The following is a 26,075-nucleotide window of genomic DNA, read 5'->3' on the forward strand; positions in this document are numbered from 1 at the left end:
CCCACATTGCGAAGGGCCATGGGCTAGTTAATGGTAGAAGCTCTCTGGCAGGTTGATGTATTTGGTGTGCAAACTTTTGGCATTTCTCGTACCTTTTGACATATTTTTCTGAATCTGCTTGCATATATGGCCACCAATATCCTTGTGAAATTGCTCTGTAGGCCAATGATCTTCCCCCTTGGTGTTTCTGCATACACCTTCGTAGATCTCGAACAAGAATGCTTTGACCTTGCTGGAGTGAACACATTTCAGGTAAGGTCCTGTAAAGGATTTTTTATACAAGGCCATTGATGGGGATAGCCAAAATCACTGTGACTTTACTCTTATTTTGTTGGCCTCTTTATTCTCTTCGGGTAAGACGCCGTCTTTTAAGAATACTATAATGGGATCCATCCATAAAAGGCCTAGTTCGGCGCAACATACCTCAACTCATTCGGGTTCTTTAATGCTTGGTCTTGGTAGGAAGTCGATCAGTAATGGATGGGGGATGGATGTTTCTGCCATCAAAGCAAAGCCTGCTAGTTCGTCTGCTCTACTGTTCTCTTCTCGGCTGATCTGCTCTATCCGCACTATGTCAAATTTCACGATTTCCTTTCTAACTAACTCTTGGTACTTAGCCATCCTTTCATCTTTTGCCTCGTAGTCGCCTGAAATCTGGTTTACCACTAGCTGGGAGTCACTGTAAACCATTAGCTCAGTGGCCTTCATGAAAAGTGCTGATTTTAGGCCTGCTAAAGGCGCTTCATACTCTGCTTCATTGTTTGATGTTGGAAAGCCAAGGTTGACTGCTTGTTCTACTATTAGGCCATCTGGTGAGATGAGGACTATGCCAAGTCCTGCACCGTGCCTGTTGGATACTCCATTTACAAAGAGCTTCCACATCTCTTCAACGAATAGCCTCTAGCAAGTGGAGGGGTCGGATGATGTCTTGGGGTTATGCGTGTTGCAAATGTTTTCTTCCAAGTCCATGCCTGCTGTTGGGATTTGCTCTTCACTATCTGACTGCCCCAAGTTTTTACTTGTTGATGAGTCCTCACTGGGAATGGCATAGTTTATTCATTCCTTCTGATCCTCAAGCCTATGAGGTTTGCGATATGGCCGGGTATCTTGTATTAGGGGTTGCGCATTTCCTGCGGCACTTTCCGTCCCCATTTCGGTTGTACCGTCAAGTCAACTAGGCAGATGTGATGGCTTCCTGGTGTGAACTCTACCACAAAGTCTGCCAAAGCTTGGGCTTTTATTGCGGTTCTGGGTTGAAACTTGATATCAAACTGCCTCAATTCCACCGCCCACTTCAAGATTCGCCCAGAAAAGTCCGCCCTCTCAAACAAGGCTTTTAAAGGAAAAGCTGTTGGGATGATTATGGTATGGGCGTGAAAGTAATGCAACAGCTTCCTTGAGGCCATCATCAAGGCTAAGGCTAGTTTTTCCAATGATAGGTATCTGGTTTCTGCGCCCAACAAGGTTTTGCTAACATAAAAGATGGGAAGGTGTTGAATTCCTTCCACTCTGATCAACACTGCGCTGACTGCGTGCTGTAAAACTGCTAGGTACAAAAAGAGCTCTTCTCCATGTACTGGGGTTACTAGCAACGGTGGAGAAGACATGTGCTCTTTCAGGCTTTCAAGGGCGCAATCGCATTCTTCATCCCACTTGAATTTGGCCTTCAATGCTTGGAAGAATGGTCGACATCTGTATGATGACCAACTTATGAACCAGGTTGAGTGCGACAGCTAGGCCAGTGAGATGCTGCACCTCTTTTACTGTGTTGGGCCTTTCTAGATCCTGGATTGCTTTGATCTGGGAGGGGTCTGCTTCTATAGCTCAATTGGTCACCAGGAAGCCTAAGAATTTGCCTGATCCTACGTCGAACGCACACTTGGATGCATTTAGGCGCATTCTTCAGAATCTGGAACATTTCACCAAGGTCCATGAGATGGTCCTTCTCATCCTTGCTTTTGACCACCATGTCATCTATGTAACCTCTATTATTCTGCCTAACAATGGTTCAAACATCTTGGTGACCATTCGTTAGAATGTTACCCTAGCATTTTTTAGGCCAAAGGGCATGACCTTGTAAGAATACAATCCTCTAGGCGTTGTAAAGGATGTGACCTCCTAATCTGGTTCATACATAACGATCTGATGGTAACCTCTGTATGCATCAAGGAAGCTAAGTCGATTGTGTTTTGCCGTCAGGTCTATCAGTTGGTCTATCCGTGGTAGGGGAAAACTGTCATTTGGGCATGTCTTGTTGACTGTTTTGTAGTCCACGCAGACACACCATTTTCTGTTATTCTTTGGTACTACTACGGTATTGGAGATCCACCTGGGATAGTGCACTTCTCTGATAGCTCCTGCCTCCAGCAAGTTTCTCATTTCTTCTGCCACTATCTCGGCATGGTGGAGTGCTGATCTGCGAGTGCACTATATAATTGGTCTGGCAATTGGGTGGACGTTCAGTTGGTGACAGATGAAGTTTGGGTCAATACCAGGCATGCCATTTGGCGTCCAGGCAAACACTTCAATGTTAGAGGTTAAGAATTCCAGGACCTCTATTCTCTCAGTACTGGACAAAGACGAGCCGAGCAAAAAGAATTTTTCTGGGTCTTTTTCATCCATCCTTACCTGTACCAAGTCTTCCACTGCCTTCTGTTCAGCTGTCTTGCCAACATCCGCAAATAGTTCATTGCTCTCAGGTTCTTCCACCATCTGTACATAGCCTTTTGCAGCGCGGCTGCCATTTACTATGACGAAGCACTGTTTGGACATAATTTGGTCTCCAAGGACCTCTTCAATTACTCCGACTTCGTTGGGGAACCGCAATACTTGATGGTAGGTTGACGCTACCGATTGCATGGCGTGCAACCATGTCCTCCCCAAGATTATGTTGTAAGTGGAAGGGACTTTCAATATCCAGAATTTCACCTATTTCGTCATGGTTCCTGCCTTGACTGGGAGGATTATCTTGCCCACTGGCCACTCTGGCATTGAGTTGAATCCAATTAGGAGAGATGTTGCAGGTGACAGGTCTTTGTCCTCCAGTTTCAGTTGTTTGAAGGTTTCGTAATATATTATCTCACATGAGCTTCCTTGGTCAATCAAAATCCACTTGATGTCGAAATTCCTGACGCGTAGAGTGACGACTAGTGCATCATTGTAAGGGCAATATATCCTTGCTAAATCTTTGTCCGAAAAAGATATGACATTTGTAGCCTCTATTCTCCTCTTTTTGATGATAGGTTGTGCACTTAATACCTCCCTTAAGTGCTCAGCCTTTTTGATCATCCCCCTGAGCTCACATGCCCGCTCAGGTTCAAATATCCTATGTATTACGTTAATTACACATTGAGGTGGTGCGTCGACCGGCATCCCGTTTGGGTTGTTGTGGTTCTGGGGGGCTAGTTGTGTCCCTCCTTCTATGTACTGGTCTAGGTGCCCAACTGCCACTAACTTCTCCAAATGTTGCCTCAACGGTGTGCAATTTTCAGTGCGGTGCCCCTTTTCATTATGAAGGGTGCACCGGTACCTCTCGTCATAGTCTTTTTATGCTTCTCTCAACTTAGCTAGCCATCGGATGAAAGGTTCATCGCGTATCTCACTGAGAATTCGGTAGATTGGTTTTTTGAACACTGTGGTAATGGCAGTGCGAACTCTTAACCTCTTTTTGTCTGGGTCCTCTCTGTTGGCCCGCCTGCCTCACCCATTCCTGCTTGGCTGTTCTACCGTGTTGACTTTTGCTATAGTCTTTTTATCTTACATTGCTGTTGTGTCAGATTTCGCTTTGGTACGGGCGCTATCTTCCTCCACGTGAATATGTTGGTGCACTCTCTCCATTAAGGCCTCCATTTTGTGGGGTGGCGTCATAGTAATTGAGTCCCTCAGTTGGTTATCGAATAGTAGGCCCGGTTTGTATTGTGCAATGGCGAGATTTGTAGGGCAATCCCCAATCTGGTTGAAGGTTTCCCAGTAGCGACCGTTGTAGGATCTCAACGTCTCCTTGTCGCCCATGTCAATGGAGAGTAGCTGATCGATCTCCACTGGTGTCTTGGTGTTCGTTCTGAACCTAGTCACGAACGCTTCTACTAATTATGCCCATGAGGTGATACTACCTTCTGGTAGCCTTTTGAACCAGGTTAGACCTAGGTCGCCAAGGCTGGATGGAAATAGGATGCACATTAAAGCCTTGTTTCGCCGGTATACTGCCATAACCTGGAGGAAGTGGTTCAGGTGCATGTAGGGGTCGGACTTCCCCTCATAAGTGGTGAATTTGGGCTGGTGGAAGTCTGAGGGTAGTGGTGCTGCAGACACCCCATTTTTGACCGTCCTCAAGACTTGGATGTCATTGTTTGAACACTCGATGATCATCCATGTTTGTATTCGTTTTGAGTTCCCGGAGGTCTCGGTTGCGCGCCTTGCCTTAGGATCTCTCAACTTGACTGTTTTGTGCTTGGCTGGACCAAGGACTTGTGGTTTTTGCACCTGAGGGTAGGAAGTGGCTTGTTGGCCACCCCCCTTTAACCCACCGGCCATGGCCTGAGGCCACCGACCTTGCTTTCTTGCCACCGACCAAGTGTATTGGCCGATCGGCACTTTATTTAGTCGGCCGGCCATGGTGTTGGTTGATTGGCCATTTTTTTGCTGGCCGAACCCTGTTCATCTGCTTTATGCAGATATTTTGTGCTAGCTGGCACAGACCCTATCCTCCATAGTGTATGGAGGATTTTGAACCTTTGTTTTAGCTTCTTGAGAAAGTTTGAACCTTTTGAACCTTTGTTTTAGCTTCTTGAGGAAGCTTGAACCTTTTAAACTCTTGTTCTAGCTTCTCCAAGAAGCTTGAACCTTTTCTCTAGCTTCTCCAAGAAGCTTGAATCCTCTTGTTTCTCTATAAGAGAGGGCCTCCCTCTCCTTTAGAGAGGTTGAAAAATTTGTCTAAGGCACAAGAGATATATCTCTCTCTATATCTCTATATTTTGGGTTCAAAAGAGTGAGATTCTTGGCCCCTTTGCACACCACCTCACAACCACACACCTCCACCATTCATCTAAGGTTCTTGGAGGGTATTTTCAGAGGTTAAAGAGCTGGTTTTTGGTCCAAGAACCTGCTGGTTTTGCTGAGCTACAAGGGTAACTCCTTTTCCCTCTTTATTCCCCATTTTTGCACAAGATTTTGGCCTATCTTGCATGTTGCTTTGAGCTTAGTGTATAACTGATAAAAGTTCTTTTTTTTTCATGCTTTTAATCTTTGTTTAAGATCACTTTTCTATTTGGGTTTGTTTACCCCCTCTTAGGCCTTGTTTGGCCTTATTTTTATGCCTTTTTTGTGAGCTTCGGGGCCACCTTGTATTGGCCTTCTCACCACTGAAATCCCTCTGGATTTCAGTGGTAGGGATGGTGTTTTGAGATCCTAAGAAGGAGAGGGTCATCCCCTCTCCTTTGTTATCTTGTTTACTAGCATATTTGGCCTATCAAAGGAGCATATGTTTATATCATTTGGAGGCCTATTTCAGGCACTTTTTGGTGACTTTTGGGACCTGTCTAGCCTCTGTCCATGGCTGGTTTGGTCCCCTTTTGTTTGCCTCTTGTATGTGTAGAGTAATCCCTTTCATAGCTTATCAAAGTAGCGCATCATTCTTGCATGTATTGACCATGTTTCAGTGGGTTTTTGGTCATATTTTGGCATGCCATGATTCTGTTTTTGGCTGGTTTAGTGGCCCCTCACATGCTTCATAGGCTTGTAGTGTAAATCATGCTTACTAGCTCACATTGCATGTTGTTTTGGCCCCCATTCTAGCACCTTTTGGCCACACTCCAAACATGTTTTGTTCATATTTTGGGCTGCCTTAACTCTGTTTTTAGGCCTCTTGGCCGATTGATGCTTGCCATGCATGGTTGTAGTGTAATAGCCTTGCTTACCTTTGAGTTTTGGGGTCCCTTGCATGTGTTGCTTGAGGCATTTTAGTGTTTTGGCATCATTGAATATGATATTTCAGAGTTTATCAGTGTGTCATATTCTCATGTTTATCATGCCTTCAATGCGTTTGAGAGTTGTGCTTTTATACCCCATTTGTGAGCCATTGCATGAGCTTCATTTTGGTGCATGTCAAGCCATCATTTTAGTCCATTTGGCCACTGATTTTGGCATGCTTGAGAGCTACCCATGTTAGTGTAAGTTCATCTCACCATATTGTTGCATGCTTGTTTCATTTTGCATGTTGTTGCATGCTATACATGTTCACATGTTTAGGTTATATGCCTATTGCCTATTGTCTATTGCATGCTTGTGTTGCTTTGTTAAGTTCATCATGCATGTATTACATTGGTCTAAGTATACTTGCCTTTGTATGTTATTAAATGTTAGCCCATTGACATGTTGTTGCATGTTCATCTATCTTGCATACTTGTTAAGTTACATGCTTGTTTGCATGTTTATCTTTGCATATTGTTATATGCTAGTTGCCTTGTATAGCATTGTGGCTTGCATGCTCATGTTGCTTTAGTTTGCTTGCATGCTTAGGTTGCATAGCATTGTGTGCGCATCCCTTGCCTCTTGAATCAATCATGATAGAGGTTGGGGTCCTTATGTGTTTTTGTGCACTTCATTTGATATCAAATTGCACACTTAGCGTTTTTGGCCTTTATGCATTGAAATACGTGATTGGTGGCCCGAGGGTCGAGAACCAAACCCCCTTGAGTTCATAGCAGGATAGGAAGGGTGGTCGTGCATACATTATCTTGTAAATTCCTTGCCATGCACTGTCTGTCATCTGCTGCAGCAAAAACAGAGTTCTGCAGGAACAGATGGCCGGTCGGCCCTCTTCAGTGCCGGCCGGCTACCAGAGTCCAACCAATGGCCCCACTTTTGGTCGGTGACCACTTCATAATGGCCGGTGGTCCTATCTTTTGGTCGGTGACATCCCACAACGCTCAGTGAGTAATTCAGAGGCATCTCAAGGATTTTCACAGTTTTCAGAGGTGCAAAACAGTGCAAATAGAGGCAACATATGGCATGGCAACGAGTTTCCGAGCGAGGCGAATCGAGCATGAATGCATTTGACCCTCTTCCCGGGGCAGCTTTACTGCTTTAATAGCTTAATTAATTTGTTAATTAATTAAGGTTTTGTAATATTTAATTAGCTAGAGTAGTTAATTATTTATTTGGTTTGTATTATTCTTTTGGCCCCTCCGAGAGAGGGCGAATTTTGTAATAAGCGTGCGTGTGTGTGATGCATGTCTTCCAACCCCACGTCTTTCTCCCTTTTACTTACCTGCTTTCAATGGTTAGTCTTAGGGCACATTTCAATTAGCATACTTATGATAGCATGTTTGCATACATTCATTCGTGTTGCACGCACCGGACTCGACGCATCATACTAATTGCATAGTATTTCAATTCTAACTTGAATACGTGTATCGAGTTGTCGCATTTCACATGCCATTCTTAGGGTAGCCGAGCCTATCTTAGTTGTATTTTGCATGCGTTGCATTAGCCATTGCTAACATGAACTAGGATCATGTATGATTACTAACTAGCTTTTTGTTTTGGCTCGGAGTACACTGTGAGTGTTTATACTTTAGCATCTTGCATGTATATGAATGTTGACATGACAGCATGCTTGCCATGAGGCTAATTGCTTATGTGATATAACTGCCTGAATGCCTGTGGGTGAAGGTTGGATTGCTTGAATTGGAACAATTCATTGGAATCCGTGTTTTAGCCTACTTGTGAGTAGCAAACTTCAAATCATTTCCAAACAAACGGATATACAATGCTTTGTCCCAAATTAGGCAATCTAGTCTATACTTGTTTTGCTATGCGCATCACGTAATAAAGATTAGCTAATTAACCGGAATAAGAGCACATAATGTTTTCAAAACTCGATATCATAGTTAGTAGAGGCCGATCTTTGATCGGGTGAGCTGGGGTACTCACGAAGTGACCTTCCCCAATCGTACCCAAGTTCCCGAGCCGAGGCAACTTTGGTGATGACGGACACGTGGCCTTAGGCACGAATCAAGGTTTCCTAAATTTTCCCAAAATAAAATATTTAGGTGGTGACTCTGTATCTGGCAAAACAGTCCATGTTTGGCACTTCTTTCTAAAAATCAGTTTTTCAAAACGATTTGCCGGATTTGGACTCTTTGATGATTCATCGGTCTTGCATCGCACTCGCGAGATTAGATACAGGACCGTGACTTTGAGTCCGAATTGTAGTAAGCCCAAATGAACAAAATGGGATTCTTCCCGGAACGTTCGGGGACGTCTACAGGTGCGTTCTCAATTTCCAGAACGAACGGCGAGCTTTGTAACCTTGCTAATACTTTGTCTGTTGGTTCGTAAGCAAGGTGCGGCATTGGTATTCCTATCTCGACGCTACCATGCGTCCGAGGGGCTAACCGCTGAAGGATTGAAACTCTGCGCGGGTCACGAGCCCTGGTGTCCTCCTTTCACCAGGCCTTTTCTTCAAGCACAGTTTGCAAGTCAGATGATCTAGGCAACTCCGTGTGCCTAGATGACGTCTGGTGCGTGTGCGAGGGCCAATAGGTGCTTCCCTCAGTACAAGACCTTTCAGTTCTCGTTCTCTCAAACCTGGAGTAACGAGTCCTGGAAGTCCACGATTGAGTGTCGCCTGTTCTAAGGCTCCTACTTTCTGTTTGCAATGGTGTGGTATGCCTACCACAATCTTCCGAGTGGCGAGGGGGCGTGTTGCCTTTGCGCCCCTCTCCTGTCGCAACCAATTTTCCTTTTATCTGGCGCTTCATTGACTCCATGTCTGCCGTTATCCTCCTTATTAACTCGTCCTGTTCTTTCACGCGATCCTCCAGAACTTGAGGGCCCATCCTCCGCCTCTGTCTTTCAGGACTTTGAGAGCGACGGGGCTGCTGCCCCGCCTCCCCCTTCCCTCCATCTGGGGGTTCTGTCGTTGGGGTTCTAAATCCGCCATGGGAGGGATAGAAGGCAAACCTTCGCGCCTCTCACCTCCCTCCGGGGTTTGCCCATCAATGGCTGATTGCGGCAAGTCTTCATTGTACGTCATTGTTTCTAACTAGAGAGGAAAGCTTGATCAAGAGGTTTTGTTCTTTGTGGAATTCCCACAAACGGCGCCAATTGTACGAGCACAAAATAATCTTCTCGTATTATCTTGTTGGTCAAGTTTGCACTCTTCCAAATGTCGTCGCTTTACTCCCTGAAAACACAAATGTGAGCTAGCCGGCGGGGGTGTGCCAGATACCTCTCTGATGCCAAAGTTAGCCAAATAGACAAATAGACAAAAGATCTGTGTATTCGAGAATCAAAATTGTGTTACCTCTACATAAGTTATTTTGTGAGCTTTTATAGTTTTTGCCTGGCACAATCCTAGTAGGACTCTTATTCCTCCATGTAAAGTCCTCCTAGGAATCACATTCCTGAAAGATAATGTTTATCCTTCAACATCCCCTCACTGCTTAAACCAAGTGAGATGGTTTTACCTCAGTTGGATGACAGTATGACCGAGCTAACACTAGCCCTTTGTCACATTTAATCCAGCGCCTTCACATGCAACACATAGCTCGGCTCTTTGTTCACTTGTACCTCAGTTTTTTCTGTTGAGACCGAGCTAACTACAGCAAGCTTTGACCGAGCTAACAAGAACAGGGTCCACCATAAGAAGCCCAAATACCTCGGCTCCGAATACTATGACCGAGCTAATTATCACCACTCCGACCGTGGTGACTGTAACCATATTTGGACCGAGCTAACACTAAAGTCCACTCGCTAAGCCCTTTCCACCATGGCCCATAGAACGACCTATTACTACGCCTGGGCCTAGCTCGGTCCTAATGCTCATAAAAACTCTCTCTCAAGTATTGTTATTTTTTCGATTGTCTCGAATTGGATTATAAATTTTATTATTATTATTATTATTATTATTATTACTAATATTTAAGTGTTTTGGTTGCTTAATTATGAGGTATATGTGATGATATGATAATATTTTTATTTATATTTTATTTGTAATTTTTATTATAATAGGACATTACTGACCTATATGATAGCATCTCCAATTCTTTACTAATTTTTTCATTTAATTTGATTCAAAATTTGAGTAAAAAAATTAATTTGATATTAATTATTTCAATAATTTCATCAAATTTTTATTGAACTTTTATGGGTAATTTTTCTTTTTATCTCCAATTTTTCATTTCATCAAATTTGATGGAAAAATCATCTCCAAAGTTTTATTTTTTAAATTTTCATCAAATTCAAATTTGATAAAGAATTTTATGAGTTATCTATTTGATAAAAAAAATGACTCTCTTTTGGTTTGGTGAACAATTAATGAAATGATTAAAAATAATTTTTGAATACTTTTTTACTAAATTTAAATTTGATGAAATAAAAAAATAAATTATTATAGATGTTCTGATATAACATTTGAGTTAAAATTTTAATAACATGATGGTAAAATATTATGTAATTAACATTAATATTGGTTTAAACATTTCGATTACAAATTTGTTATTATATTTTATTATTGTAATTATGTAATGATTAATTGTTATATATTAATTATTATAAGATTTTTACCTATATATTCCTATGTTTCCTAAATATGGAGGAGACATAAGAAACACAAGAAGACACAAATACATGAGATATTGAGTTTTAATACGAGAATATTTTATCTTTTTTATGTATTTCTGAGCGACTATGGTTTGCGACTCGTTTATATAGTGGACGTGAATATTAAATGAGGAAGGCTGTGAGGACTTTGAAGCCTCGTTTGGCAACAGGCCGGTTTAGTTAAAAAGTTAAAAAATTACTAAAAAAGTCAACAACTCATACAAAAAAGTCAAAGATTTTATTTTTTCTCTACTTTTTGCACATCTTTTCGTAAAAAATTAAAAAATCATTCCCAACATACTAATTTTTTTAGCTCATATTTTAGCCAAATAATCAAAAAATTACTAAATTAGTCTGTTCCCAAACAAGACCTGATTGTATCTTCGAACCGTTGCACTTCGAATATACCTTTAAATGGAAGGCTACATACTTTTAAATAATGTTATAATTTTGTTTCAATTTCATACTTATATCATTAGATTACCATAGTAATATTATCTCAATCATACTATTGTTGTTAAAATGTAACATAAAACTTAAAATTTTAATTTTCAATTAATAGATAAAAGAATAATATGTTATATTATCTTGTGTTTAATTTGATACAAGGCTAACTTATAACAATATTCATAAGTATTATTCATCTTTTCAACTACATTATCTCCTTTCATATCTTTAATAAAAAATTTAAAAATTAATAATTAACATAGCCGGAGATATCGAGCAAGGTGGAGTGGTGGATGTCGAGCGGGGGTAGTACCAAAGAGTGGTGAGAAGAAAATTGTGAGTGCAAATACCTTTTTATCTCGAGTAGTTTTATCTCGAGTTCGGATGGCCATGGCAGAATTTGAGTCGGCTATGGGTTTGGGCGCTGTCTCGCGTCTTCCAATTCAGGCTGCTGCCCTTTCTTCGGTAGCAAACTGGGTGCCTCCGTCTATGGGGACTTTTAAAATCAATTGCGATGTGGCTGTTAAGAGGGGCTCTAATCTAGCTACGGTCGCCGTGGTCCTTCGGAATTCTAAGGGCCAGCTACTGGATGGACTCACCAAGAAGTGTAGTATTTCTTCCTCTTTTCAAGGCGAAGCTCTAGCTTGCCGACTCGGTTGTCAGTTGGCTCAACAGTTCAATCCAGCGCTGGTGGTTGTGGAAAGCGACAATAAATCTGTCATCCACTTGTGTGTTTCTGAGGATGTTCCCCCTTGGGAGTGCGGAGCCATTATCCATGATATCAGGGGGATGGCTGCTCGAAGTCCTTTGTCTTTCCAGTGGTGTCCGAGAGTAGCCAATGGATCAGCTCACTGGGTGGCCAAGGCTGCTCTGCATGGCAATCTTCCTTTTGATTGGGTCTCTCACCCTCCTGCTGCGTTACGTTCTCTGTGTAATGTGGTGTAGCTTGGTAGTTTGTTTTGTTTCCTCATTTTCTATGTTCAAAAAAAAAAAAAAAAAAAAAAATACCTTTTTAATTTGTCATAACCAGTAAACTTATATATATATATATATATGTATCTATTTATCTATCTATTCTATACTATTATAAAGTGATCATCCTTCATGGTGTCTTGAAGTCTTTGTTTCTTATGTTACCACGTGTCTACTTTTTTATTTGAAATAAAAAAAAAATTAGATAGATGAGAGGAAGGGATTTGAACTTTAAATTTATGTTAAATGAATAAGACTTTTACCACTTAATTAGTAAATGTTTTATTTTATTTTTATTTATTTAAATTACACACGCATCGCGTGTACCAACCGCTAATATATATATATATTTTTTTATTGAATATGTTTAAAAATATTGTGCGTGCATTTTAAATTTCTAACCAAAAATAGTTCACAAGATAATCTCAACCTTTTTCTTGAGTAATTTTAATTTCTTTTGAATGCAAAAGAATAAAAAATTAATTTGACAAAAAAAAATCAAAAATACATTTTTAAATTTGTAAATTAATTTTATCCTAAAAAAATAAATTATATGAATAATAAGTATTTTAATATTTTTTCACAAAATCAATTTTACTTAAAAAAAGATTTAAAACAAATTTATGAAAACCAAATTAAACATATTAAAGATAGTTGAAGGGATTTAACTCTGGCAAGTGACTTTTTAATTTTTTTATTAAAATTTATAAAAAAATAAAATAATTAATAAAATAAAATATCACATTAAATACATAATATTATTTTTTTTCTTTTCTCATAAATATGACACCTAAGTTTCCAGATGAGACGTAAATCCCGAATTTGAATTTGAAAAAAAATAATAATAAATAAAAAAAAAAAAGATCAGAACCTAGAAGTTCATCAGCTGGGAACCACCCCAATTACTTTCCTTTGTGATTTACCATTCCTAATTTTTTTTACGATTATCCGGAAAAAGAAAATAACAGAAAGGAGAGAACGGAAATCAGAGAAAGAAAAAAATGGGTTAGCGGTTGCAGACTTTCATTATCCCGCGCGCATCTCACCCAAAAAAAAAAAAAAACTGACTCATCTCTCTCTTCCTCTTCAATCTATCTAGGGTTTACACCCCTCTCTCTCTCTCTCTCCAAATTTCAATTTTGATTTTAATCCATTCGATGGAGGAAGCAAAGGCCGGCGCCGGTGAATCGGTGAGGGCTTCGTCGTCGTTGGTTGCAGTCGGTGGTCGGCAGAGATTCACGGTGGAGCTGAGACCAGGAGAGACCACCATCGTTTCGTGGAAGAAGCTTGCGAAGGACGTGAGCAAGGTTAACAGGCCCACCTCCTCGGCACCCGCACCCGCACCTGCACCCGAACCTCAGTCCAATGCTCACTCTGCTCTTGAGTCTCGCTTAGCTCCGGTAAGAGTCAGTTCAATTTTGAATTCGTCCTGTGGCGTTTTGGTTTAGGGTTTTGTTAGCGAATTGTGTTACTAGTAATAGTTTTCAGTGTGTGATAATATGAGGCGTTGATGTTTGTTTTGCGTAGAGTTAAACCTAGACATATTATCAATAGAAGAAAAGCGTAATGTAATTGAATTGGCATCTAATGGATTAGGTAGTTGCTTTGTATTGTAGACTGGTTGATACTGTTGATATGGTTCGCTGTTTGCATAAATAATAAATGACTAAGGCCATCTCCAATGCTGTATCAAAGGTATCATCAAATTAGAATTTGATGAAAAGGAGTCCTTTTTCAGCTCCAACAGTTTCATTAAACCAGTCTCAAATCGAGAATATCAAAGTATTTCACCAAATAGAGGATTTCTGAGAGCCTTCAACATTTCACTGTTTGGTGCCGTTAGTTTTGTAGAACCGGACGACTGTCTGGTTGTCCCTCCCGGTCAGTAGAAAACTTCTCACAGCAAAGCATACTCTCAGAAGTGATGGATTGCTCTTGCCGGTCGACCGGTTGTCCCCCCGGTCGATCTGTGTGTTGATGATAGTAAAAAATGCTCCGTTGGAGTACTGGATATCAGATGGACTTTTTATTCAATTTTTTACTCAAATTTGATGAAATAATGTTTACTTCTTTTTTCCATCAAATTTGAGTAAAAGCTTGATCTGATATTGAGTATTTCAACAGAGTTTCATCAAATCACTGGTTGACCGAGAAAATGTCCGGCCGTCGATCGGCCATCCAGAGGGACAACCGGCTGATCGTTTGGTGTTCTTGCACTAACGACTATCTACAGTAATTTGACAAAAGGCTCCAGCATCCTCAATTTGATGAAAAGCTTAAGACATTCTCAATTTGATACCAAACTGATGAAATGGTTGGAGCACCGTTTTCATCAGTTTTTCATCAAATTTAAATATGATGAAAGATCTGATGAAGGGCTGGAGACGCTCTAAGAGCATTTTCAACCTTTCACCAATTTTTTTATTTTTATTTTTATCTAATTTAATTTCAAATTTGAGTAAAAAGCTTGATTTGATACGAATTGTCCCAATCATTTCATCAAAATCTTTTTAGAAATTTCCCTCTCATCCTAAATTCCACTTTTCATCAAATTTGATGGGAAAAAAATCATTTTCAATGCTTCATGTTTTAAATTTTCATCAAATTCAAATTTGATGAGAAAATGACTCTTCCTTGATTTGATGAACATTTGATGAAAGGTTTGGAGATGATTTTTTATCACTTTTTCATCAAATTTAAATTTGATGAAAGAAATGGTGAAAGGATCGGAGATGCTCTAAGAATTTGTGTGTCCCTCATGTGTCATGTCTTCTATATTTTGACAATTTATGTGGCAGCGTGTCTGTGTTGTGCCACGTTTTCATATCTGTGTCCGTGTTTCTTAGATTGCCACCAATTACATTGAAATTATTCTTTTGAAGCTGTTGGTTACCATTGTCAAGTTGTCCATGCATTCTCTCATCATGTGCTTCCATTTTGTGTGCATAAGGTTGTACCTAACTGCAGTGATGGAATAACCTATGATTTTCACGATAGGTTTTTCATGAAGTAGGAATAAATAGTGATTTTATTGGAATGCTTTTCGACTTAATATGTTTGAAGTTGTCATGTGAGCCATCGCATTCATTGAATTCCAGGCTCAATGCAACAAGTGAATGCTAGTCTATGAGTTCCATTGTATTGTACAGGCTCATTCAATATCCTAACAGTCTACTCTTCGGCAGGATAATACCGCAATCAAACGACTGTTAAACATTGAATAGCTATAAATCTGTATTTCTTCATGCTTTTTTTTTAAATAAATTGTCATTGTAACAGAACTATGTTAATCAAAGGTTTTAATTTTGGTATATTTTCTTTGTGGTTGGATGAGTGTTGTTTGTTTTGGAAGCTTCTCTCACACATGCTCAACTTTGTACATGTCACAATTGTCCACATCGCTCCCTTTTTGTTGGAGTAGGGGTGATATCTGATATCACATAAAGTGCATCGACTGTTTATGTGCATTATTGGCAGATTGTTTTGAATCAAATATTTATTTATTTTTAATTGTGTTTTGCTCTTTTAGGGACAACCTTCTGAAATTGACTTGAATGATGCTCCCCCTACAAGCCGTTTTAGTGCTGTTATTGAAAAAATAGAACGCCTATATATGGTATGCAACATTGAACATTTGTTTTTTTTTTGGATAAATAAATGCAACATTGAACTTTGATCTCTGTTTCAGTGACTCTAGTAAGTTCGTGTTGATATCCATAGATGCAATATTATATTATGTAATATTCAATAGGTTAATTGTGAGAATGCATTTTTCTTAGGGTAAGCATAGTAGTGATGAGGAAGATCTTAATGATGTTCCTGATGATGATGAATATGACACAGAAGATTCTTTCATAGATGATGCGGAGCTGGTTGGTATTGTTATCTGTTGTTAGTAGGTTTTGTATGGCTAGTTATATATGCAGCACTTATTCGTTCTCATGATAACATTTTACATCTATTAACAGTGCCATCATAATGCTTCTGCTTTGCTGTTATGCAGGATGAGTATTTTCAGGTTGATAACTCAACAATAAAACATGACAGATTCTTTGTTAATCGGGGGAAATTGGAACGCACGTGAGTTTCTCCTAGTCATTATAATAGTACTGTTTTTTTATTAGATAATAATATCCCAGTGACGTTCAAGCTTTCATAGCTTTGAGAAGGTTTTTTTGTGTGTATATTACGTGGTGCCATCCTGAGTTTACCAGTTTATGGTGATGTCTGGTTGTTAGATTTATGCTAGAGAAATCAAGCCAATGCTTTGTTTTGGTGTGGTTAAATTTGTTGTTTGTTCTCCCCACCTCCCTAACTTTCTTTATTCTCTTTGTTTTTCTTTTGCTAGAAATGAACCTACCTTATTGTCTAACCAACAACCAAAGAAAAGAAGAAGGAAAGATTTGGCAAAAGGTCAGGGTGAGGGTGATGATGATCACATGCCAAATAAACATGTAAAAGTGGGAAAGAAGGTGGCTGGGAAGTCAGTGCCATTGGTTGGAAAGAACTCTTCTGGTCACTCTCACATTGTGGCTCTACCTATTGTACATCATGAAGATACGAAATTTCAGAATCAGATGAATTCTTCTGTAATTTGTGCTAAGAAGAAATCTGCTGAAACAAAAACTCTATTGGATCCATCTCCTCCTTCAAAAGTTCCAAATGGTGATGCTTGTTTGTCTATACCAGAGGAAAAGGATATTGACAAGCAGAAGACAGGAATGGCCTCTTCTAAGTACCAGGGTAACAAATTGAAAGACGGAGGTGAATTTTCCGATCCTTCGGTTCAGAGGTCTCATGGCAAAAGTTCTTATACACAAAGCAAATCTCAACCTGGAAAACTATTGAATAATGTCAATGAGTCAGATCAATCAGTTCAGAGGAGAGAAAAAGATGGCATTCGTGAAAGGCCTGACCTCAATGTTTATGAGGGAAAATATCCCATGCAAACTGTGGTGAGTAGTTCTTTGTGAATCCTCTTTCTCCTCTCTCTTTGCATTACATTAGTGGATTAATGTGATGCGTGCAAAGTGTTGCCACATGAAGGAATTTCTAGATGGCTTTGGCAATTAGTTTAATTCTAATCAATTTTAAGTTTTCCCCTGTACTTGTCAACGACATTTGGTTTTTCTATGTGACCTCAATGTAACCTTCAATTCCACTAATGAATTATCAATTTTTTTTTGACTTTATGTGTCCTAACAATTTTTTGGTAGCTTTTACATTTTGTGCTTGTAACTGAAATTCAAGCAAATATTGATTTTGTATTCTAAAATCATGCAGAAGGCTCCACTCATGCAGAGAAAGGAAGGTTTAAATGTTAGGCCAAAAAGTACGATGCTCGAGAAGGCCATTAGGGAGTTGGAGAAGATGGTTGCAGAATGTATGTTTGAGTATTTCTTTCTATTATAGTATTTAGTCGTAATTATACATTGAATCATTACTATAAATCACATAATCAATTAATTGTATGTCTCTTTGTAAATATCAGCAAGACCACCAACCATGGAAGTTCAGGATGCTGATATTTCGTCTCAGGCAGTCAAGCGGAGGTTGCCACATGAAGTAAAGCAGAAGCTGGCCAAAGTTGCTAGACTAGCGGTACTAGAAAGTTAACATGACTATTATTATATGATCCTTGGTTTGTGGTCTAACGTAGTTTGTCTTGTACTCGCATTTTCTTTTTGTTAACCTCTCATTGTGGCCTTTAAAGAAATAAAAAAATTGACTTTTACTTGTTGGGTTAAATATGAACATATATTGTTTGGTTGTTGCAGCAAGCAAACCATGGAAAAATATCGATGGAGCTGGTCAATCGTCTTATGAGTATTGTTGGTCACATGGTACAACTGAGGACGTTAAAGGTATTTCTTTTTGGAGGAGAATTAATTCTTTAATAAATGTTGCTTCATTTTCTTCTTGATGTTAACTCTCACCCAAGGCCTACTTCACTTAACTGGGTAAGGCTTGGGTGGTAACTGTGATTGTTAGAATGATGGAAAGTGGTGATGAGAATGTGAATCTGAATAAGGATTATTTGACAACTTGTTAGGATGATTCTGGACAAATCTCAAAAATAATTTTTGGGAATAGCTTGACATTTTTTGATCCTTTAGAAAATATTTGATAATGACACTGGTGATAATAAGTTTCTAAATTAAAAATTCTACGGTTTTGTGTGTGTGTGTGTGTGTGTTTGTGATTATAAAATAGAATTTGGTTTCTCTCTTCCTTTATTGTCCCTCTCCTTGTCTGGAACTCAGCCTACCATCACGCTAGCCAATTGAAAGCTCCATTTAGCCAATGTCTAAATCCAGATGGAAAAAACAGAGATCAAATTCAACCTTGCTGGGGAAAGGTGATTTGCCGTCTGCCGTCATGCGTCTTAGGCTGTGTTTGGATCTTGATTTGGGGAGGGATTTGTATAGGAAGACGAAAAGTGAATAAAATATAAGCTAAATTTTTTTCACTCTTTCTTTCTTTTTTCCCATTCCTTTCACAAATCCCTCCCCAAATCCTAGATCCAAACACAAGCTTAATAATTTTTATTTATTTGTTTTATTCCTTGCCAATATCCAGCCAAGAAGGCAATCACTTTGTATATGGGAACAAATGAAGCACGGACCATTTCCCATGGGCATGGGAAGGCATATCCTGCACCTAACCAACACATCCTAATAAGATTTCTGGAACTATTGGATTATATTCATAAATTCAATTATGGAAACATTTCTTGGCAATTTAATAGCATATTATATATGCTTTCAAGTTATGCCAGAATGTATCTAGTTTGAAGAAATTAAGACAGTTCACTGCAGGGTTGGACAATAAGAATATTTAAAAATCTTCACTGAATAGTAGAATTCTGCTGCTTTTGTTTTGGCGAAGTTAATGTTGTCTCCTTTGTTTTTGATGGTTGAAACAGCATAGCATGTAGGTTAATTTGAAATCACAATAAAGAGGTCATAGTGCAATTCTTTAGTTCTCATAATTTTTTTTACTAAGTTCTTGCTTTCAATTATCATGTTGATCATTGATTGATGCAGCATGTTGATCATTGATTAATGCAGCATTTTTTTTTTTTTTTTGGCAACAGAGAAACCTAAAAGTCATGGTTAATATGGGTTTGTCAGCAAAAAAGGAGAAAGATGATAGATTTCAGCTGATGAAAAAGGAAGTTGCTGAGCTGATTAGGATGCGGGTGCCATATATAAAGTCCAAGGTAAGATTTTCACCCCCACCCCTTCCCCTGCCCACACACCCAACAAAAAGGAAAGATATTCTTTGTCTATTTGCGGTGATATTGTTGAGGCTTTTACTGAGTCAAAATGGAATTTCTTCCATTGTGATGTGGAACAACTTGAATAATTTTGTTTTTCCTGCGATGCTTGTGCAGAATATTGATGACTAGTTTTTGTATAATTCTATGTTTTTTCAGGCACTGGAGCAACAAGCTGGAGCATCTGATGATTTTCTGGAAATTGGCAATGAAGAGAAAGACGTAATTAAACGAAAATATAGCATGGATGATGCGTTGGAGGACAAGATTTGTGATCTCTATGACCTCTACATAGAAGTACTGATTTGTGTTCACAATTATCCCTTTTAAGGTATTTTCTGTTTTTGAGAAAATTTCCTCTCATACTGTATCCTAAGTGTTTATTCTTTGGTTCCAGGGGCTGGATGACGATGCAGGTCCACAAGTGAGAAAGCTGTATGCAGAGGTAGTTGGCCTGTGGTTTCTTTTAATTATGTTGAAAGTAGGAAGGGCCTATTATAGAATTATGTGTCTGCTTATATGGTGGTTCATGTGAAACTTTTCAAATGATGTGTTATGTGGCTGTGATTTTATTGTCTTGCTCTTTCTTCCTTTTCCAGTGATTGGTTGTAAATTATTAGTTGTTGTGACTGGTCAAACCTTATGAAGTTATTTCTATAAAACTTATTTGACTTTTTCCGTTGTTTCTGCCATTTCTGATGCAGCTTGCAGAATTATGGCCAGATGGATTTATGGACAACCATGGGATTAAGCGTGCTATATGTAGGGCAAAAGATAGGAAGAGGCCACTGCACAGCCACCATAAGGTAGTGATGTTTTCATATTCCATGTTTATGCATTGCATTATTGTCTTTATCTACCCATTGATAGACTTCATCTATGTAAACTGGAAATTCCTGGTTTCCTGAGTACTTGTGATTGAGAACAGAATTTATTAAGCTCTTGCTTCTCCAAGTGCTCTTTTAGACATTATTACTTTTCTTTCGGTTTTTTTTTTTTGATCGACAAACAAAAAGAACTTATTAAAAGTACGGAGTGAGGACAAGGAGTCCTCTTGCAAGAAAAAAAAGGAAAGAAAACACCTATCAGACATTTCAAAGATAAAGAGCACAAACAGCTCCCCAATCTTTGGAAATCAGAAAAGTGGGTCTCCTCCAACATAGGCCCAAAATGAAGCCAAATGACACACTTCTTCCAATAATAAATCCGAGTCTGCTGCTTTGTCCTCAAAGACCCTTGCATTCCTCTCCAACCAAATAACCCAAAAGATAGCAAAGACAACACAATGCCACAATGTTTTTGCTTTCTTGTTGCCACCAAAACCCTGAAAGTCAATTAAGAGTATGTGCACACAAGCCCCCGGAGCCACCCAAAGTGAACCAATCAAAAGTAAGAGTTGATGCCATAAGTTCAAAGCCACTGGGAAAAATAAATGATTCAAGGATTCGTCATTCCTCCTATACATGATACACCATTGAGAACAAGAGTGGTTAGGTCTCCTCTTTTGAAAAATACCACTGGTCGTTATGTTTCCATGAGCCATAGACCACATAAAAACTTCACTTTAAGAGGCAAAACTGCTTTCCAAATTTTCTTGTGAAATATAAATGAAGGAACAATAAGCTTATCAGTGATTTTATCAAAAAAGGATTTGCACTAGAAAATACCAGAAGAGTGAATGAGCCAAATCCTTCTATCACATGTAAGTGGAGACAATGAAAGACCATCAAGCAAAGACAGCATAGATGTCAATTCAAGAGTTTCCCTGTTACTAAGATTTCTGACAAAATTGAAGTTCCATGAAATTGGTGCAAAGTTAGAACATGCCAAAGAAGCAATAGAAACATTATGAGAGTGAACAATACATAAAAGTGGAAAATAATTACTTGATTGCAATCTGGTTAAAGTTCTGAACCTTATTAGCAGGAATTGTTCATGTTGCTCACGATTCTTCCTCAGAAGCGCGATTCTGCGCTTCTGACTTAAATTCGTAAAAGAATTACGAGTTTGATGCGAGAGAAACATGAATCTAATCACAAATCTGTCTTCTTCTCATCGGAGCTCCATCGCGGGCCATCTCAAGACCTTCACGGACCATCGCAGACTTCTCCCTTCCTCTTTGCTCGTCTTCGCTAGTTGCACACAAGCCATCGCGACTTCTCTCTCCTTTTCGCTGGTCTTCGCGACGTCTCTCTCTCTTTGCAAGTGGTTCACAACTTCTCTCTCCCTCTTCGCTGGGCATTGCGACTCCTCTCTCTCTCTCTCTCTGATCTTACTTCTCTTCTCAGATTATATAGATATAAAGATAGATATATATGTAATATGTATGTAATATTTTTGTTTTTGTTTTTATAAATTATACTTATATATGTATATATATGATTTTATTTATATATTATATATAACCTTCATATATTATATATATCTGTTTTAATTTATATATTATATATTGCCTTTATAAATTTATGTGTATTTATTTATATATTATATTTATTGATTAAGCTATTTTTTAAAGAAAATAACATAAAATAAATAATTTTTAACAAAAATATTTTAGAGTAAATAGATAAAAAAGTAATAAAAATATTTTAGAATAAATGAAAAAAATTATAATAAAAGTATATAATTAGAATACTTTAACATATGATTTTTTTATACTTCTTATTTGTTTATAACATATATAGTTCCATAAAAAATATAATCTTACAATATATTTTTATGTATTATTTAAAATATATACAAATGCTCCCAACTAACGATTCTTGAAATGTCTACGATTCCACTCTCCCGCTCCCACTTCTGCTCCCTCTTCGTGCAACTAAGTTCTGTACATCTGGGTGTGTTTGATTGGACGGACTGGAAAATGGGGGATTAGAATCCATCGGACTTGAGTCCTGGGACTATGAATCCCCCGGACTATTTGGTCGGATTGGATATGTATCCTGTGTTTGTTTTTTCATGGGATTAGATGTCTGGATAGGACTATTTTCAGTGAATCCAACGTTTGGTTGGACGGACTGGATAGGATAAATGAACAAAAGACTATTTTACCCTTTTTCAATTGTTTACTAAGTAATAGCAATATTAAACATATCTTTAATATTTTAATTATTTTTAGTAAACGTTAAACATACTAATGGTTAAATTTTGTTTAAAGATATTTAAACATACTAATATTGATAAAAAATTGACTGGTACAGATTATTTTTATTTAAACAAATAAAAATTTATTGTTGAAATTAAACATACTAATGGTTAAATGTTTAAATTTTTATTTAAACAATTAACATTGAAATTATTTTGATGTACAGATTATGTTTAAACAATTAACAATTAACAATTAACAATTAAATAAATGTTGATGTACAGATTATGTTTAAACAATTAACAAATGTTGATGTAATTAACAATTAACAAATGTAGATGTAATCAAATGTTGACGTATTAAAACATAATTTAATAGATGTTAAATAAATATACATGTTGATGTACAGATGTTGAAATAATTTAATAAACATGTTGATGTACAAATGTTTAAATGTTTAAATAAAACATAAACAAAATTTTAAAATAAAACATCAATAAAATATCTATAAAAAATTATTTTAAAAAATTAAATAAATAAAACATTAATAAAAAGTTAAATAAAATTATTTTATTTTTAAATTGAGACATTTAAATTTTATTAAATATAATACATAATTAAATAGTAGAGGGTCAAAATTGTCATTTTCACATCTAATCCAAACAGTGATTAGTCCCCCCAAAACAATCCCACCCCCCGCAGGACAGGATAGTCCCCCATATGGGGGACATGGAGTCCGGCCGGACATGGAGTCCGCCGGACTAAAAAAAAATCAAACGACGGATAAGGAGGGAGGCCGGACATGGAGTCCAAATAGTGGATAGTCCCCCCCCTTATCCCCCCAATCAAACACATTTACGTCCTAATTCTGTGTGTGCACACTTGTCCGCATTTAAAGAAAGATGAAAAAAGGAAAATAATTTGTATAATGGACTTGGATGTTGGCTTAGCTAGAAACCTACATACAAGGACACAGCTATATTTGTGTCTGTTCATTAAAGAATTACACATTCTGTCTGCAAATTCCAGTGAATTGGTAACATCATTAAAGGACCAAGCTGCTATTGTATAGTTTAAAGAACAAAATTAAGTAATATTGTTGAACTCTTGAAAACATCGCCTCCTTCCCTTGAGAGTCCAGATTAGCCAGCTCAAGCCATTGATGATAGAAAATGCTTGGTCACCCCTGGAATATTGATTCTTGACTGAGCGTGCCCTCGCCAACTCACCCACTCGGTATGCCCGACTTGCCAATGGCCCCACCAAGCAGTGCCTCAATCTTTAGATTGAAGCACTTTACTCACGCTACCTAGGCTATCGCACTCAGCATCACTAGAGGACTTTTGGATTCGAGGCTAGTGTTCAATGGTTCATCTGGGCAACTTGCCAACCTCCTCCTTGGGATGGGGCATACTCATACCAGTCACAGAGAGAGAGAGAGAGAGAGAGGGACCTTGATCAAGACATATGATGCCTCGAAGGCTGAACCATACCTAAGACTAGACTGCTCTGATACACCTCAAAAGGAGCATATCATACATACCCATTGTCAACATATGATGTGCTCCCCAAGACCCATGCTTAGGGTTGTAGAGTTGACTGAAGCTACCTCCACTTTGTCTAACCAAGGGGGTTGAGCCACCTATCCAATCTCAGCTGGCCCCTTATGGCTCGGCCACCCTGTATAAGAAGGTTCCCCAAGCATGCAACAGACACGTACACATTATTGACCTTATACCCTGCAGAGTTATCCATTACCACCCTCCCTCTCTCTCTTCTAGGGCTGCCTTGGTTCTCTTCTCCACTTCCATCTAGTGAGCTCAGTGCCTACCTTGGAGGGTCTACCTTACCTTCCATTGTCCACACATAGTATATGGTTATTAGGAAAAGAAGAAGCTTTATTTTGTTTGAGACGTGATTTCTTACTCCATTTGCATATTATTGGTTTGTTTGGAAAGTAATGGACTCATTGTCTCAAGGTCACAGCTAACAAAATGGAAAATGTTTGGGAGATTGGCATCAAGAGAACATTTTGGTTGCCTCTTGTTTATGCTTTGATTTCAAGTTCTTGTAATAGTTATTGTTGAAATTTCAGTCTCGGAAGTATCTGTTAATCCGTATCTGGAATCAACTACTGTAGTTTTCTTTCACTAGCAACCCTTGGAATCTAACTGATACACGTATTACAACCCAGTTGGCTACAATTAATGTATTTATTGACTTCAATTAATTTTTATGGGAGACCTAAAGATGCTAATTATCATAGCCATTGAATAAATTGCTTTCTATGTCAATATATGTAGAAGAATACATTAATATCACAAACCACAATGGAGAAATCATGAATGTGACACACAAGTGCAGTCGAATCAAATGTCTTACATTTAATTTCTTATGTTTTGGATCAGGAGAAAATCAGGAGGAAGAAGTTGATTCCAAAGACTGAGGAGGCTGTTCGAGTAGAAACTACAACTACTGCTCAGCCGCAATATGTGCAAGAGAAATTGGTTACTGATTCTGGTAATCATGGTTTGACTTCAGTCAGCAGGCCCATGCCCAATTCAACAACAGCAAATACTAATGTTTGGATGCCCATGCCCAGTGCCACAATGAATGGTCCCAACTTGGACCGGCTAAAACAAGATGAAGTAAAGGTAACTTCAAGTAATCTCAATGACACGAGGACAATGGATGCATTGACAAAGAAAAAGGTGAAGAGAAAGCCAGAATTGGAATCGAGTGAAACTCACTTCCATCTGGAGAAGTTAGTTTCTGCACAGGGCAAGGAAAGACACAAGCCCCATAAGCACGTTACCGGTCCTATCCGAAAACCGAGTCTTCTGTTGGCTCCTCTCCCTCCTCAAAACTTTGAACGGCCCAGCTAACAGGACGTGTAGCTCAATTAGGAAGTTCACACCGCGATGGTGTTTGTTCAACACAAATCTTTGTTTTTAATCTGTTTCCTTTTTTTACCACTTCATTCATTTTGACAGATTGGTTTCAGTCGTCGTGTAATTAAATGTTGGTGTCATGTTGAGCCAAATTCTATTTTCATAAGAGGCAACATAGCTGATTTTTTTTTAATCATTAGATGGGGTTTTGATTGCGTTTGATAGTGTTCAGCCCACAGAAGGAAAATACAATCATCATATCATATATGTAAAGCTCAAAATAATCGAAAAGTCGGGTTGGCTTATTTGTTTCATAAATGGATCCTAAATTGTGATGGTTTGTTGTGCTTCTACCCAGACCACCATGTCCGGGCAGATGAAAACATGGAGATGAAATGAAATATGTTTGGAACATTGAACTGAATAATGCTCTTGAGAAATGTTCATGTTTTGAGAAGTGTAAAAGGTTAAAGCATGGATTTCTTCTTGTTGCCCAACCTTTGGCCAGGGTTTCTTTCTTTCTTTTTCTTCTTATTTATTTATTTATTTTTGGGTAAATTACACCAAATGTGACTTTGTTCTATGAATAATTTGGTCATTGTATTTTAAGTTTAGTTTTAATTTGGTTATTTCATCCAAACTTTTGTTATTTTTTTTCTTCTACATGTACATATCAAGAGACTGACAAATTTATTAAAATCATTAATTTTAATCTCAAACTTGAATTGAATCATCAAATTGAAATTGAACTTGAAGTATAGGATCAAATTATTCAATTTAAAATAATAAAGATTAA

General features: G+C 38.3%; 2 protein-coding genes across 9 annotated transcripts; both read left to right on the forward strand.

Annotated features, from left to right (window-relative positions):
• Positions 1-11,442: 11,442 nt before the first annotated feature.
• Positions 11,443-11,997, forward strand: LOC145793545 (uncharacterized). The gene has a single exon (XM_082876394.1). The coding sequence runs from the start codon at positions 11,443-11,445 to the stop codon at positions 11,995-11,997; it is 555 nt and encodes a 184-aa protein (XP_082732520.1).
• An 836-nt stretch (positions 11,998-12,833) lies between these two features.
• LOC114280197 (ubinuclein-1) lies at positions 12,834-25,597 on the forward strand. Of its 8 annotated transcripts, none has more exons than XM_028222528.2 (13): positions 12,834-13,424; positions 15,554-15,640; positions 15,804-15,896; positions 16,028-16,104; positions 16,373-16,979; positions 17,308-17,407; positions 17,516-17,625; positions 17,802-17,888; positions 19,121-19,246; positions 19,463-19,600; positions 19,701-19,748; positions 20,008-20,109; positions 24,797-25,597. In XM_028222528.2, exons 1-13 carry the CDS (start codon positions 13,182-13,184, stop codon positions 25,271-25,273), a joined length of 2,295 nt encoding a protein of 764 aa, XP_028078329.2. In that variant the 5' UTR covers positions 12,834-13,181; the 3' UTR covers positions 25,274-25,597. The 8 variants fall into 8 exon arrangements, with proteins under 8 accessions (XP_028078329.2, XP_028078331.2, XP_028078332.2 ...); XM_028222530.2 differs by having other exon boundaries at positions 17,311-17,407; XM_082874622.1 differs by having other exon boundaries at positions 12,929-13,424; positions 15,804-15,900.
• Positions 25,598-26,075: the final 478 nt, after the last annotated feature.

The sequence above is a fragment of the Camellia sinensis genome, chromosome 6 (assembly GCF_055761805.1).
Source record: "Camellia sinensis isolate YWXY chromosome 6, ASM5576180v1, whole genome shotgun sequence".
Classification (NCBI taxonomy): Eukaryota; Viridiplantae; Streptophyta; class Magnoliopsida; order Ericales; family Theaceae; genus Camellia; species Camellia sinensis.